We start from the raw sequence: 16,210 nt of genomic DNA, 5'->3' as shown, positions 1-16,210 counted from the left end.
TCTTCCTCCTTCCTGGCAGCTCCATCTCTAACATCCCTCCTCTGCACATGTCCAAACCCTCTCAGCCTTGCTTCTCTAACCGTGTCTCCAAAATGCTCAACCTGAACAGTCCTTCGCATGTATTCATTTCTAACCCCCTCTCTCCTGATCTTAACAGCTTGAAGTCTGAACATCTTTAGCTCTGCCAGCCTTTAAACCATGCATCAGAGCAAGTCTCACTACTGTCCCTAAACATTTCATTTTACTCTTGCCATCTTTGTGTCACTAATAACCCGACACTCATCTTGCCTGACCCCAAGTATTTAAACCTGTCTCCCTCTCATTCACTCACATGTAGTCAGTCTTGCTTCTGATTTTCATTCCTTTTCTCTCCAGAGGATACCTCCACCTCTCCACTACAGATCGCAATGTCATCTGCAAACATCAGTCCACAGATACTCGTGCCCGACCTCTCAACTTTTCCATCACCACTGCAAACGAGAAGGGACTCTGATCCCTGATGAACCCCTCTGTCACTCCACACTTACCCTGCATGTCCCTCACATACTTCTGATACTTACTTCTCATGCAGCAGCACGGTTTCTCTTGGTGAGCCATCACATGCTTGCTCTAGATCTACAAAGTGCAACTGCTTCTGAGCATCAACACTCTCAAAGCAAACATCACATTTCTCATGCTCTCAGCATAAAGCCCAACTACTGCTTTTGATCATCAACTTTTTCCCAAGGATTTGTGCTACAACTGACAAAATGGAATTTTAAATGTTTTTATCAGCCAATTTTTTAAAGAAAGAAAATCACCATGGTTTCACTTTTCACTTAATCTGTACATCAGTTTCTGAACCACAAGATTGTGCTGGCTTGTTAAAAATAGAAGCTTGGAGTAATTCAGAAATTGTGCCATCAGTTTGTCTGGGAGAACATTGTTGTTTGTATTACTGCAGTAGAGTAACATTATACTCCGTCTACTGGGTATAATAGGCAAGCACCCCATCATTTCCATTTTCATTATGACTTCATAGTGTATGTATACATTCAGGAATCTCAACTTTTAAGGTGCAGTGTTTATTTCTTCATACAAAAATAGTTTTTATGTTAGATACCAGGATCAGTGAGGGGGAAAGAATTTTTAAAGTTGGCTCAAACCAAGGCAGCGATTCAGCTCTTTTGCTGGTTGGAGTGACTCTTTGTTACTGGAGGCGGTGGCAGCTTCTCTTTGTGGCACGACTTTACACGTCAGTCTTATTGGTGTAACCTCAGGCCTTCGCGGCGGGCAACTCAGACGATGTATTTGAAGCTGTAGGTGGCGTCACAGGACAGCTTCATTCCCTTGCAGCGACAGCACAGGTCCTGACGGTGAGGCTTCTTCATGTTAATGTGTCTCTGCTTCTTCTCACAGATGCAGCAAGTCTGAGAGCAACCCTGACAGAGGGGGGCATAAGAACAACATCAGCGTAAGAAAGAGCACAGGCTTTTCTCATCCCTACAGAAGGAATGCCTTACTGAGACTGAAAGTACCTTAGAAATGTGATCCAGTTTATTTAAATGCCCCACACAGAATCTGACTGACCCTGCGATTCCACTTAAAGTCCAAGTGATCAAATCATCTTGCGAGAGTTCCTCAAAAACAAGTTCACGTACCTTGCACAGGATAGATTCCACTCTGTAGGGGTTAAACCCCACTTGACACTTCCGGCAGAGCTGCTTGTAGTATACCTGCCAAAGCAGTCGCTCTGTATTAGCTCAGCAAGAATGCAGATATTTGTTTGTGCAAGCAGGTTGCCACTAACCTTACTGGTTCCAGAGATGCACCATACATAAGCACTCTCCCACCGGATGTTGCACTTTTTGCAGTGGAAAAACCCATACCTCTGCTCCAGGAACTGGAAAAAAATAAATAAATAAAATGTATACAAAATCTTTTTTCCCCTGTGGGCTCCACTGACTGAAAACATTCTGGTGATACTTTTATGGAGAATGTGAGGAAGTGCATAGATTTTAAACTTAACTATCATAAGTTTAGAATTTCCCAATAATAATGGCTCTACCCCCATTACCATTCATACTACAAAGTAGTTAATAAACAAGATAGTTTTTCAATTTAAAAACATTTATGTTTATCTTTTATAAATCCAGAACAGTCTGGGCAGTGAGTTATCAGAAATGTCTCTCATTTTATACATCTGTCATGTAGAGAAAGTGAGACGTAGTGTGAAAAACTGCATTTAAACTGCTTTTAAGTTTAAACTTCTTTACACTGACAGAAGGGAGTGTTTCATTGGTCCAACCCATTAAGATCAAAGTGGGCTTTATGTGGCCCACAAGGAGTTTGACATCCCTGCTTTAAGTGCTTTTTGTTTAATAAAACTAATTTTAAGACAATTAGTTTCTTATACTGCCCTTTATTTCTTTGTGTTTTTGAACCAGTTATGATCTTTTACACTTCTTAAATCTTAAATAAATCAAGTTTCGTTAGGTGTTTTTTAGTGTAGAAAAAGTACCGAGTTGAAATCAGAAGACATTTAAATGAGCCTACGGTGACATTTGCTAAATAAAAGAATCTATATTTCCGGATGGATAATAGGTTTAAAATGACAGTCATACTAATTAGGCTATAGGTTGAGGGCTTAAACCACAGATGACTGAGGGGTTTTCTGAGTTACATCGTGGATGGGAAAACTAAAGACTGCTCATTGCCATTTCCACACGCATCCACCTGAAAGTTGGCTCCCTTTGGAGACCGGTGGAAAGCTGTCTTGGAGGCTTCTGGGGCTTCCTCGCCACTTTGATCCCCGTCGGCCTCGGACGTGGCCTGCTCGGCGGCGGGTTCACCTTCTCCTTCACCAGCGCAATCTTCGAGTTTCTTTAGGAAGAGCCTGCGGTCAAACACCGGCGAATAGATGGACACGGGCCTCAGGAAGCGCAGGTTGCTCATTGGCGGCGTGTGGAACTGCGCCTTCCCCTCCGGTGTGGACGCATCGGGGCTCCTGGGGGGCTTGCAGGGAGTGGGGAGTTCGTCGCAGGACAGCGTTTTGGGGCCCAGAGAGCACTGGACAATTTTATCCACCTTGGCGTTCACTTGCACGCCGCACTCTTTGGTGTTCGCCTTCTTGAGCGGAGGGGGTAAACTCGGGTTGACCTGGGACAGGAGGGTCTTGTAGAGCTCCAGGTAGTTGAGGCCCTGGGGGTTCATGAAGCGACCATCTCTTTTGCCCCAGTTGCCGACCTGAGCCGGGGGCGCGCAGACAGCGTTACCATATACACTGTATGGTGGAAACGTGGACAGGAACCCCTCCATCCTGGAGCCATGAAACCAGTCCAACTCCGTCCTCGTGAGATTTTTAGCCTACGCTTACCTTCTCTCGGCATTGATTGGTTAATTGAGAACAGCGGTGTGCAGGCTCGAATATCGGTAGAGATACTGTGCCCTCTATTATTTATTAATAATAAGACTCTGTTGACTACAGCAAGAATGGCTGGCTATGCCTTTGAATGTGTAGTGATACATTTTGGGGGGCGATCTTTAAAAATTAAGTTAAATTAAAATTGTTTTTATCAAAAAACTGCAGAAAATCTCTGCTGAAACAAGACTGTGCAAAATCCACCTTTGCAGCAAGTGCACTGCTTTATTTGAACGATCCAAATCCGAAATGTTATATTGGAGCTCCCCCTATGGGCTGGTTCATGTTGGCCAGAGACCCATCGGAGAAAGACAAAGCAAGCAGGAGATTAATGAGGCATGCAGTTACACCTTTATTTATTTATTTATTTTTAGTTGGACGTTATGTGAACCAGCTTGGCAAGAAGGTTGTATAACTTCAGTAATATTGCTTTTTTAGTAAAGCCACTGAAGTCAGAAAATATATAATTTAAAAGCCAAACATGTGTTAGAAGTATTAAAAATGTGAATGAGTAGGTTAGCAGACAAAGGAAACTGAGAAATAAATACCCATGGGCATTGTCCCATAAATGTGATTTTTATTTTTAAAATGTCTGTATGAATAAATGACTTTATATGGTATATTCTAACAGTAGGGGCGCACTTAAAACGCCAGAAGCGCCATTCAGCAGCAACTATTTATATTTTTAATTCCAGTTTACACAGGATTAACGTTAATGCACCGTTACTGTCATATTTATGCGATCATTTTCACGCACAAACCCCTTTAGTTGAATCATGGTTTGGCGGTGAGTTCAGGCTCTGTCGGAATCTTGGGTATTCCGTTTGATGTGCAAAATAGACAACAATGCCTTAAAGAATAATGTCAAAACATTATCGTTTGGATATTTAAAACGGTATTTTTTAAACGGTGGGATTAAATGTAAACTCCGTATAAGAAGACTAATGTCTTATTTGGCAGGGTTCGTGTATTTTATAGGCCTGTGCTAAATAAAATCCGCTCTAAATTAATTCATTGTGTTTTTTTTAATGCAAATTACCTGCTTTTATCTTTACAGAGCGCTTCACGAGGACTGTTAAATATATTGCAGGAACTTTCTGTTATATGCGTTTGAATACTCGAAATCTTTTGGAAAATTTTTACAAACAAAAACTGAAAAAGACGCTCCGCGCGTCAAGTGAAGGGCTCAGCAGAAGTACCCGAACTTGTCCTATAGGTGGCGCTACGCACCCATCGATGGTTTTTACCCACGGGCACTGAATCTATACATATTGGCGCCATTTTGGAGCTAGGAGGGGGAAGAGAGCTGCAGAGGAGGACACGATTTATCACAATTCACCGTAACAGGTAAGAAAATGCACAAAGAAGCGAATCGTTTTGATTGAAAAGCAGCGATATTTTCGGACGTCGTTGCCACAGAGTCGGTGTGATCCGGGATGTAACCGCGGAGCTCCCGGGTTTCCAGCGCTAAAAAAGGCGGAGCAGAGCCCGCCTCGCTCGCCTGTGTTCTCGGCAGCCTTGTCCGATTCACAGCGCTGGTTGACCTGGTCCTGCGGCGGAACAAAAAAATGGTTAGCTAGTAAAATAGTAGTCTGCTGACTGGGCTCCCCGCAGCACGAACAGACAGTGGGGGTCGGCTTGGTTGTGTGAGCGGGCTCGGGATATTGATATGAATATAACGGTAGTTAGCCGGTGTGTTTTGTTCGGTGCAGCGTTACTCTCAGTCCGCCCTCTGTCACTGAGATTGCTCTGCTGCTAACGCTAGCTCGGCACGCTAGTCGCTAGCGTGGATACTAGCGAGCTAACAGCAGCTAGATGGATTAGCCACAGTCATCATAACAGCAATAAGGCAGCCTGGCCTGAACACGCTGCTGTACCAATAACAATACCCTCTATTCACGAACAGTTTCCTGACTGTGTAATAACTCACCCACGTGAAATCGGCCTCGAGAATAAATTATTAGCCCAACTCTGGTCGTAGTATTTTCGTTGTGACGATTGCGGGCTTTTAGTGCAAGGCGCATTCCTTTTTTTTTTTTTCCTTTAATTGCAGAGACCTGATCCTGTAGCGGTAATTGTGTATTTAAGGCTTCTCGAGATTTTAAAGACTTTTACTTAACGAGTTTGCGCAACAATGAAAACATGAACACAAATAGAAGCTTTGGAGGTGAAAAAGTAGCGTGTGATCAGATAGGACATTAATTTTGCAGCCAAGTCGCTTGCAGAGAGCTATAGGGCATCTGATGTGACAGCTATCAGTCTATATATGTATATGAAAAATATAATCTTTGTATATGTTTTTAATTTTATTATTGCTATTGTTTTTAAATCGCTTCATCATCAGCATTGCGTTTTGGTGAGCGGATTAAAGATTGTAAGAAGTCTAAATATGCCATGTAACGCTGGGTTAGATATTTGTTTCATTTGGATTTCTCTCCATGTACACACACACACACACACACACACACACACAGACACAAAATAAATAAATAAAAAAATCCTCTTAAAAATAACACAATTTAAAATCCCAAATTGGATTTTAATGTATTCATTCTTGGTGCGAATTGCAAATAAAATAATGCTTCAGGCAAAACTAATTTATCAGGAGCCACTTTGCACTTCTTCAAGAGATAATTTGGCCCTATTTAAAAAATCAAATGCAGGCTGTGCTCCTTTAAGCATTCACTGAATTGTAAACTGAGCTGAATTATGTTTAGTCAAGCTCTTCCTCTTCAAAACCAAGATTTTCAGTTTGTTTCTCTTTGATGGTTGCCTTGTGGTGAATGGATACAGAGGAGTAATGATGTGTGTGCTGCCTAATGCCCATAGAGATGTGATTCAGCCTTCACTTGTCCATTTCATTTCATCTGAGGAAAAGCTCAACTCTGACAGCGTTTCCCTTCTTCAGCCAGTTTCCATCGCTTTGTTTTTGTGAGAGCGCCCGCGCGGAGGTCGACAAGTTCGCTCTTAAAGCTGGCCGGTGTCCGGTTCCCTCTCTGTTTGCTGACATTCACACTCATCCCTGTGATCACCCATATGAGAGGGGGGTTAAAATCAAGGATGTCTCTGTCAGAGTTCGAATTAGGTTCGAAGAAAGGAAAGTTCTCACATTTCTGCTGGCAGCTGCCTTTAAAAGGCAGAAGTGGGAAGAGCATAAGCAACTAATGGGGGGTAGGAAAGGCTCTCGGTGGGGGGATAAATGTGTTTTGACTGTGATAAACCAGTAATAAGCTGAAAGTAGTTCATGTTCAGGAGGTTGTGTATGGGACAGCTTGCCCCTTTGTGATTATTTAGTGCTGGTTCCATGGTGGATGGTACCCACGCAGCCTCCCTAGGTTGAGAAATAATCTGCTGTGATTGGCTGCCAGAGCTCAACTGTGTATCAGTGTGGCAGAATGAGAGAGGGATGGACTCAAATTTGGCAGCAGCTGTGGGTGGAAAAGAAGGTCAGAATCAAACAATTTGGCAGCTTGCCAATGTCCCGTGTGTGTGTCTGTGTGTGTTTTTGTAAAAGCTCAGCTACAGAAAATTGTTTGGTTGTGATTCATAACTAGGTTTTGGAGTCTGGTCTCTAAATCAAGCGCTTTTGTCAGACGGCAGACCCACTGACCGGGACCGCTTCATAAATCAGTTTTTCTTTCGGGGTTAAAAGTAGCTGAAATTGAAGGAACAAGCGGCTCAGTCGTGAGAGAAGAAAATCATCTGTTCATTTTTCAGTGCTTCTTATAGCTGCATATGTGCAGTGTTGTTGTTTTTTAATTGTATTTGTTATGTAGTTGTATTAAATAAAACAATTACATCATTTTTTTTCTTAACGCTCAAAAGGAGATAATATTACAGCCAAGTAAAACAAAAAACATTTGACCAAATTTCATGCTGCCTGGTCTGAACTGTGGATCAGGCAGCCTAACATATGCCTATCAGGGAAGTTGAAGTGAGCAGATGGATGAGGATGATCTCAGTTTGGCATTTTGTGCACTTTCCTAAGGAATCGTACAGATTTCCCCACTAAAAGGTACTTATCTGTTATGGTAAATGGACTGGTTCTTCTATAGCGCTTTTCTTTCTACTTGAGCACTTAAAGTACTTTATACAACTTTCCTCATTCACCCATTCACACTCATTTATATGAGCACTTTTTTTTTTTTACTGAGCTTAAGTGCTTTCTGTCTAACACTTTCACACATTTACACTCCAATGAACGCATGAGAGAGCAACTTGGGGTTCAGTAGCTTGCCCAAGGATACTTTGGCACGCAGGCTGGAGCAGCCAGGGATCAAATCACCAAACTTCCAATTATATTGAAATGTTATATTTTGAAAGCTCCAAGTAGGATACTGGGGTTTGTGAGTTGAGTTTTTATTTTTGAGCAGATGTGATGCCTTTTTACAGAGAGATATTGTAGAGGTATTAATAGATATTATTGTAGGGTCTTTACCTTACAATTTAAAGTACCTGTTGTTGTAATTTGTTGCTATAAATTGAATTGAATAGAGGGTATGCACACATAACCACAGGATTGCAGAAACTAAGATTGGGATATGATTCCTTTTTCCAGAATACCCAACCGTAGCCTGGGTTTCTGCAGTCATATAGCAGTTTGTCACATGATGTCATGCACATTGCTTGAGAGCCGTCTGTCATATTGGCGCTTGGTGAGTAATTCCTGGATGTTGCTGGCGGTCATTGGGTGAAGTTGGTTACAAAGAAGAGATTTTTGCTGCACCAAAAATCTCTGCAAATGTGCTAGCCGAGCAGTAGTAAACTTGGAAAAAGTGTGACGAGAACGGCATTTGCCTTCAGAGTAAAACTTGTTTCAGCACGGCAGTCAGCAAGTTTTTAAAAGGCCCGGTTTTTACTTTGAAGGCAAACTGTCTCAGTTTTGGCAGTTTTCACATTATCACTGCTACTGGAGGAGTAGCTGGTGAATGTTTGCAGACAAGCTGGCGTGTTCTGTGCAAACTACGAGTGACAGCAGCAATCAGCTAGGAACCAAAGCAGCAAGGTGGTTTTCACCAGTTGTGGAATACTCAATTTTTCTTTCCTTCATGATCAGTGGTTGCCAGGTGGTTGCAGACTGGTCTCTAGGCTTGCGTGACCTGACATTACACGTCCAAATTGCCAGTCAAGTTATCGGCATGTGACTGCATATCCTGAATTGAAAGCACAGTGATTTGCTACCCTAAGGTGAACTCACAGTGGGTTTGAAGTGTGTCTCATGTGTCTTTGGCTGGTGTCCATATCTGTCTGTCTATGGACAGATTTTGTCAATAGGATAGCATCATAGTGTGGAAGTGACAGTGAGCAAAGTGAAGGCCAAAATTATTGGTGTGGTCTGAGTACTCATTAAATCAGGTAACATTTTAACGACTACTAAGTGCACATGGGTTTTTTGCTATGTTAACGTATCCTGACTACACCAGAGGCCTTTGCTATGAAGCAAGATTTGGACTTATCCAAGCACCGTCAGGGTTTGACCCTGTGTTTTTAGTGTGATTAGGTGATTAAGAGTCTTATTGTTAGTGGGGTGCATTGCAATGGTAAGTTATGCTGGAGATCTAACCTGCTTACCTGTTGTTTGACTTATTAAGTTAATGACTACTTTTGTGTGACTGCTTAAGGGCTCATTATGGTCGCTGCAGTGGTCATTGTGCACACAAGAAGTGACATCATCATTTATACCGCCAGTGAGGGCACACTGGGCTGGCTGCAGTATTCTCCTAAATGGTAGAGGTGTCACCACTCAGAGAAAACCTCCACATCAGTGTTACTACTGGAGTACAAAAGTCTTTTGGGTTTTTTTTCTTTCCAACATCTCCCTTGGTATAATCTGGAAATCTTTTGCTCTGATGAATCATTAACATGGTTCTTAAAAACTGACAATCATACACTCATTCCTTCAGTCTGGTGATGCCACAGATGCAAGGTTGCAAAAAACTGAAAGCCCCATGACATGCATGAGGGCTGCTTGCTCCATGGCATGTGACGTTTCGGTGATGCTCTCAGATATTTTTGACCAGCATGCTTTGGCCTGCCTGAAGAGGTTGTACATCTGCATAGTAGTGCGGTGTGATGCCCTAACTGCTCCAAAGTATGGAACTCCAAAGCTTCCTCAGGGACAGCTGCCTTGCCAGTTTGACAAATCTATAAACCATGTGAGAGGACGGTCTGTCATCACATTCAAAAGTGCCCCATTATACCTGAAAATGCAGAAAATCATGAATGTCATTGTCTAGGACTGAAAGCGACAGTGGCTTTGTGTGAGGAGTTTAGGTGCCAAGACAAACTGAAGCGTACCCAGATCATTAAGCACAGTGTGAGTGCATGCCAGCAGGCAAGTCGGAAAGGGGCAGATATTTGGGCATGACACAAAGTAATCACATCCCCAAGTAGGGAGCTAAATTTCATTATGAGATGTGGGAAAGTCTGAGAAAATTAACAAACAGACTCCTCCACAGAGACTCAGTACACAACAGCGAACAGCTAACACCTCTGCTGGTTATCATAGCCGCTACTAAAGTCGCAGAGAAATATCAAGCTAGAACATCTAACCTGTGTGTGTTAACACTGATGCTTTTGCGGTGTGGTTTTTGTATATGACTCACAAAGGTAATCATTATCACTCGCTCTGAAACTTGATTGCATTATTTAAACAGCCATCTGATCTGATTTCATTACTGATGTATGACTGACTATGTGCAAGTTTGATTTTTATTCATTTTATTTTAAATAACTAAAATTATGAGGAAATAACGAGATGTATATAAATTATAATTGTATATAAAAGATGGCCTACCAGAGTTACATAGAGTGAAAGGAAGCGTCTTCAGATTGCTTGTTTGTTGTTGAGAAACCCAATATGACTCTTTGAATACTGGCTCCTTTAGTCAATGTTTCTTTGGACAGCATAGCAAATTATAAATTGCTTCCTATTACATGTGATGCAACAATTTACCATCTTGCTATCCTGAGGGGACTTTATGTTCTGATGGTTCTCTGGAAATTGAATTGAATTGGGAAAAGTAAACGACTGCAAAATGAGTCTGTGCACTCACGATCTTCGGCTAAGTACCTACATTCACATTAATCTGCTTCATCTATTAAATATTTTTACATGTCTGCGTTGTTAGCTGTTTTTGTGAAGTTATGTTAACGGCTAGAAAACTGACATGAAAATAGACCAAGACGTGAGTCTGGAGAAAATTACTGTTTTGGTTAATAGCAGCATTTCTGAGCTGTAACCGAGGAACGCTGCCATGTCTTGGATTCTAGTTTCTAATATCAGGGTTTTGATATATTTAAACCAAGCAGCTCACTGGGCCTAAACATTGTGCAAAAGCTACAAGAGCTGCAGACATTTTGTTAGTTAATGTCAGCCTGCTGTTCCCTTTAAGCCAAAACATGTTTTTAAAAAACAGCCTGCAAAGATTATAAAGAACAAGGCAGATGTTATGACTTATTACCCTTATTACCACTAATTAGGGTTGGCTAAATCATGCCAATGTACTCTCATATCTACACTTTTTTTTCTATAGCTATTAGTGTTGTAGTGGAGGGTAGAACAACAAGAACTGAGTGTCATGAAGTGCCCAGAGGGGAGCACTGCAAAGCTAAATTAATGAGTCAGCGAGGTATGTCGAGCTTAAAGTTTGAGTTCTCAGCATTACAGATGACTCGCTTTTTGCCTAGCTAGAAAAACCTGGCCCAAAGCAGGTTACGTTAAGAGTTGAAATAATCTGGAGTACCATTTTTAAGTAATTGTGTCACAGGCTTCTGACTTTATTAGACAGTGCAGTGAAGATGAGGCAGAAAAGGGGCAGCGAGGGCCATCAGGTCGGTGTTAAGCCCAGGCTGCTGTATGCTGTATAGCCTTGCACTATGCGGTCACCTGCTCAACCTGTGAGCTAAAATCTTAAATGCCATTCACTGTTAAACAACATTTTAGATATGCAAACTGTTGGGCCATGTCGCACTAATGCTGCAGAGGTTATGTCACAAGTGATCAAAATGCACCTCTTATTCACAGCGGTGTACATGCATTCAGTTGGTTGTTCGTGATCCTAAAGAGCTGTCAAGTCTGTTTCTAAACTGCTGTAATGCCCACAAATGAGAAAATTAATCAGTTCATTTGAATCACCAAGAATATTCAGTCTGTAAAATTAATTTTACTTTGATCTGACTAAAAACTAATTTGATTTCAATCTTCTCTGTTATTAGACTGTGGTACCGTGTCAGAACTGAATGCACTGATGTTTAAATGCTTTCATTTTAAAGCCTGAGAGCACTCAGAGTGCACCGAGTGGGGGGGGAAAAATACAGATCTCTGCTTAAAAGATTAACTATTTTCTGCAGCTTTGCTCTCTTTCTATATATGCCACTGTTGACTTCTGCAGTAACATTTTTTTCGTAGATCTCTATCACATGTTCCTCTGATAATGTCTCTGACTGAAGTAGGCTGCACTCAGTTAATCCATTTTGTGCAGAAGAAGAGTTAAATTATGCCTCTTTTTGTCTGACCGTACACGGAGCCTGAAGCAGAAATCCCGGGTTAACAAAGAAAGCCGATAACTGCTGCTGTGATACCTGTTATCTCTGACTGGGATTTTGTTAAGCCAGCTAACACAAAGAAAGCCTAGCTATGTCAAAATGATTTCATAGTGCACCCCTCAGCTCATTCAAGCTCTTGGTATAGTCATAAACTGTACGCCAGGCTTTAGTTTGTCTGACAATTCAGGCTTTAGGTGAAGAGTAAATTCTTCTTACTGGGTGCACACATTTCTGTTGCTTTTAATGTCATTAATGGGGAAAAAGCCATAGTGGGAATGGTTTATTTAGTTGTTTGTAAGGTGCAGCATGTATTATCTGGTTAAGAGCAGCTAAATTGGACGTCAAAGCACATTTTGTATCATGTGAATGCCCTAAAATACAAACTGGGTGTAAATCCTTGAAATGCTTGTGGCTGCGGTAATGAAATGTGGAGCACGATGGTAGCAGAAGCTCGCAAGGAAGGAAAAAAAAAAATCAGCCATGCTCTCTGAATACAGCAATTTCATCCTGGACACAGCTTGTAGGAAGCTATTGCTGTGCTGTGAATATCTCGCTGAATATTTCAGAGGTTGCTCTCTTTCAGGCTGCTTTAGAAGCTTTAAAGTATTAAAAAGATTTCCTGTGGGTCTCAAGAAGTTAACATTGTGCCTTTTCATGCTTTTTTTTTTTTTTTTCCCCCTCAAATCAAGATTCAGCAAGTTTTCAAGGTTCTGGTGTTTGACTCTCTTCCTTTGCTCTCTGTCAAACTAGTATTGCTGCTCTTGTGTTTGTAATTAATGCTCTTGTGTCTCTCTGCAGGCAGTGAAGAGCTAAAGAGGATGGCTCACTCTAAAGCTCGAGCCACAGACGGGAAGGTGACCTACCCCCCGGGGGTCAAGGAGATCTCTGACAAAATCTCCAAGGAGGAAATGGTCCGAAGGCTCAAGGTCTGTGTCAGATTGGTCATTACTGCTTCAGTAGTAGTTTTTGGAGTGGTCTTATATTGAGGAATATTGCTGATATATCAGTGAAAGAATAATCATCTTTAAAAAAAAAAGTTTCACTTTTCTTGGTGTAACTGAATAAACCCATTTTAAACCTCACTGTCTTGGAGTGATGATTGTTTTACCCCTTGCTCGGCCATTAACCACAGGGACTTGCCTTCCCACATTTAAAATACCCCATCTCTTTTCTAGATGGTTGTCAAGACCTTCATGGACATGGACCAGGACTCTGAGGAAGAGAAGGAGCTCTACCTGAACCTGGCCCTCCACCTGGCCTCAGACTTCTTTCTCAAACACCCAGATAAAGATGTGCGTCTGTTGGTGGCCTGCTGTCTGGCAGACATATTCAGGATTTATGCCCCAGAGGCCCCTTACACTTCCCCAGACAAACTTAAGGTAGGGTGATTCATAATTTCTTCGGTAGCTTAAACTAAACCTATCGAAATTACTTCACTCTGTCTTGTTAGAGTTACTGTTTCTAATTAGACAACCCTGCTACTGCTTCTCTAGAGGGTTCATTTAATGCTAATTGGACAAATTGATATATTCAGTCAACAGGTGTACTTTGAAATTCATTCAGGTGGAGATGTGACTTCTCTTAATTTCAGTGTGTGTTATATGGAAATCTCAGTGGGTGTCCTTTGTTAACAGTTTGAACATTTTCAATGTATTTATATTTACTTTAGTGTAATTTTTTGATCATGGCTGAATTTTGCTGCTTACTACAGCTGCTCACATGAAGGATTCACTGTATGTGTGTTTTTGTTTTGTATAGGACATTTTCATGTTCATCACCAGACAACTGAAAGGCCTGGAGGACACTAAAAGCGCACAGTTCAACAGATACTTCTACCTGCTGGAGGTGCGTGACTGAGCTTTTATGGCTAACATGTAGCGCTGCGGGTTTGGTCACAGTAATTTGAATTTGATCCCAAGTAGTTTGGAACTCCTCGCTGTATTTTGATCAAAGTTTCATTTTAGCTTTTACAAAATTTGCGGTGTGGTTGTGCTGTCCTGGCTCTTTAATTGCAACAGTAGAGTGTGTGGAGTTGTTTGTTGTGACATTAAATACCAAGAGGTGTACACCTGGTTGCTACAATGGAGGCTTGTGCATCACAGAACTGTCAGGAATAGCCACATGGATACTGGTTACTTGTTTTGCTGCAGGCTTTGCTCTGTGTGTGGACACCATCTCTAAATAGCAGCAGGGATGCTTTTTTACAATAAAGTAGGCTGTAGCATTTGTGATGTCTCTGAAAGGCATGGTAAAGTGCCACCGTAAAGTCTTGCATTCAGCATGCGTTGCATTGTGCAGGTAAAAGGTCAGCCGTGCACTGAGAAAGGATGGCTTCCTCTTTGCAATAGATTTCACTCAACAACTCCTAGCAACCACTCTGTTTGGTCGGAGAATACATCTTTTCCTTCCAACTTTGTGTGACTGAGGCCTAATGCATGTGTGCACTCCTGGTTGCATAATAAATGACTGCAGCTAACTGTATCTGAACTCCATTTAAAGGATTAAAAAATGTACTGTGCCTTCAGAAAATTATTTCTTTAAACTAAATTAGCCTTTAGCATTTTTGGAAGCTCTTTGAAGAATCTCATTCTGATTTGATTTGATTTGATTTGATTTTTCCCTCATTAATGGTTTGTTTTGTTTTTCGTTCTTCCTGCTTGTGTGGTTCAATTTGCTGTGTGTGTGTGTGTTTTTCATTAAATTATGAGTTTGTGCCAAGAAGCAATTTCCCCACAAAATGAAAGAGACAAACTGCTTTTAATTGCAAGTCATTGTCTTTTGTCTGCAACTTAATGATTATTAGGATTGTAATTAAAGCTGCAGTTATAACTGGGGCATAAATGGGCCGTTTGAAGATGGGGGAAATCTTGCCAGTTTAATGAGTTGTTTTTTCTCTTTTTTTAATGATTACTGTTAACACAGCAACAGCGAAATCCAAATGATCTGTTTTGGAAGCATATAATACAAAGTTTTAATAGCCGGAACTACACCTATTGTATTTTGGAGGGGGGGGGCAGAAAGGGTTGTACATGCTTAAACTAAGCACAAGTGTTCATGATGGTCGTGAGAGAGATAGTTTACCTAGGTAATGTTTTCACCGGAAATTTTGAAAGTACCCTTAACACTTCAGTTTAACAATAATTAAAGTAATTTAGCCTTGAAGCACTTCAACAACCTGCACAATACTGTCATGTGATAAAACCGGAAAATATTATCTTCCTGAGATGTTGAGACTTGGCTCAGTCTTTTTAACCAAATACTTAAAGCCCTGCTTTGCCACCATGTAGCTGCATCAGCAATTTCCATCCACTGTTTGCTCTTCCTGTCATACGGTGCTCCAGTGAAGCTCGGTGGAGTTGTCTGTTTACCTTTGGGTCACACGTCACCAGCTGTTAGTATCTCCTCCTCCGTAGCCTGGTGGTACTCCGCGGTGTGTTTTAGCCTCAAGCAGTGAAACAAGTTCAATGTTCCACCTTCAGAGGGAACAGTATTCTTGCATATTTTACAAAGTATTGTGCATTGTTGAGCTTTTTTTTAGGTACTGGATCAGAGGCTGACACACAACTCTCACTTTCAGACATGCCTGGGCTTATTGTGTTGTAAAATGCGCTAGGAAACATAAACACACGGCAATGATTTGACATTTTTATATCACTTCAAATATCTGTACCTTACTATAGCAGATGGTATGATACGGCACAGCCCTAATGTATAAACTGATTAAAATTTGATGGTCAAGATCACTGTGAGCTCGTCTCAGCCTCATATTAAGCAGTTCTGATGAAGACTAGTAATCTTCCTCTACTGCAGTCAGCTCAGCTCACACTAACTGCAAAGCAGGCCAAGTTCATATTAACTAGCTTTAAAGAATATATGTTATCCTTACAGAACATGCTGTGGATATGTAAAACATATCAGTGGAGAGTGGGAGTAGTGGAAAAGGTCGCTCTTCTACATGTTTAAGCATGTTAAGTGGGTGGCTAAATGAAGTACTTGAATTGCTTTTGAACTGCAAAGGTTTTAATTGTGCTAACAGCACACGGAGTAGTTGTTGGCTGTGGAAGAACAATTTCTCACTCTTTCTCAACGTTTGCTTTCTCCACTGTTGTGCTATTTCAGTGCTTTCTGCTGTGTGTATCAGAGCAAGCCAGATGCAGAGCCATGCAGCCCTAATACACTGAAGCCCTTGCACTGGCCAGTATTGATATGCTTTATCATTAAACTTGGTCACTGCCTTGAAATACTGTTTCCTCTGGTGTCATT

General features: G+C 41.4%; 2 protein-coding genes across 2 annotated transcripts in view; one reads left to right on the top strand and one right to left on the bottom strand.

Annotated features, from left to right (window-relative positions):
• Positions 1-778: 778 nt before the first annotated feature.
• Positions 779-3,351, bottom strand: zar1l (zygote arrest 1-like). Its single transcript, XM_003458273.5, has 4 exons — positions 2,716-3,351; positions 1,790-1,882; positions 1,641-1,715; positions 779-1,421 (listed from the first exon to the last, which is right to left on the bottom strand). Exons 1-4 carry the CDS (start codon positions 3,295-3,297, stop codon positions 1,278-1,280), a joined length of 894 nt encoding a protein of 297 aa, XP_003458321.1. The 5' UTR covers positions 3,298-3,351; the 3' UTR covers positions 779-1,277.
• A 1,250-nt stretch (positions 3,352-4,601) lies between these two features.
• Positions 4,602-16,210, top strand: part of pds5b (PDS5 cohesin associated factor B) — a 30,612-nt gene continuing 19,003 nt past the window's right edge. The window contains exons 1-4 of the mRNA XM_013266133.3: positions 4,602-4,747; positions 12,746-12,873; positions 13,123-13,326; positions 13,706-13,792. Of these exons, the coding sequence (XP_013121587.2) occupies positions 12,766-12,873; positions 13,123-13,326; positions 13,706-13,792 (399 nt within the window). The 5' untranslated portion in view covers positions 4,602-4,747; positions 12,746-12,765. The remainder of the gene's footprint in view (positions 4,748-12,745; positions 12,874-13,122; positions 13,327-13,705; positions 13,793-16,210) is intronic.

This window comes from Oreochromis niloticus, linkage group LG10 (assembly GCF_001858045.2).
Source record: "Oreochromis niloticus isolate F11D_XX linkage group LG10, O_niloticus_UMD_NMBU, whole genome shotgun sequence".
Classification (NCBI taxonomy): Eukaryota; Metazoa; Chordata; class Actinopteri; order Cichliformes; family Cichlidae; genus Oreochromis; species Oreochromis niloticus.
Note: the sequence above shows the minus strand (reverse complement) of the source record. Positions and strands in the feature narration are given on the sequence as shown.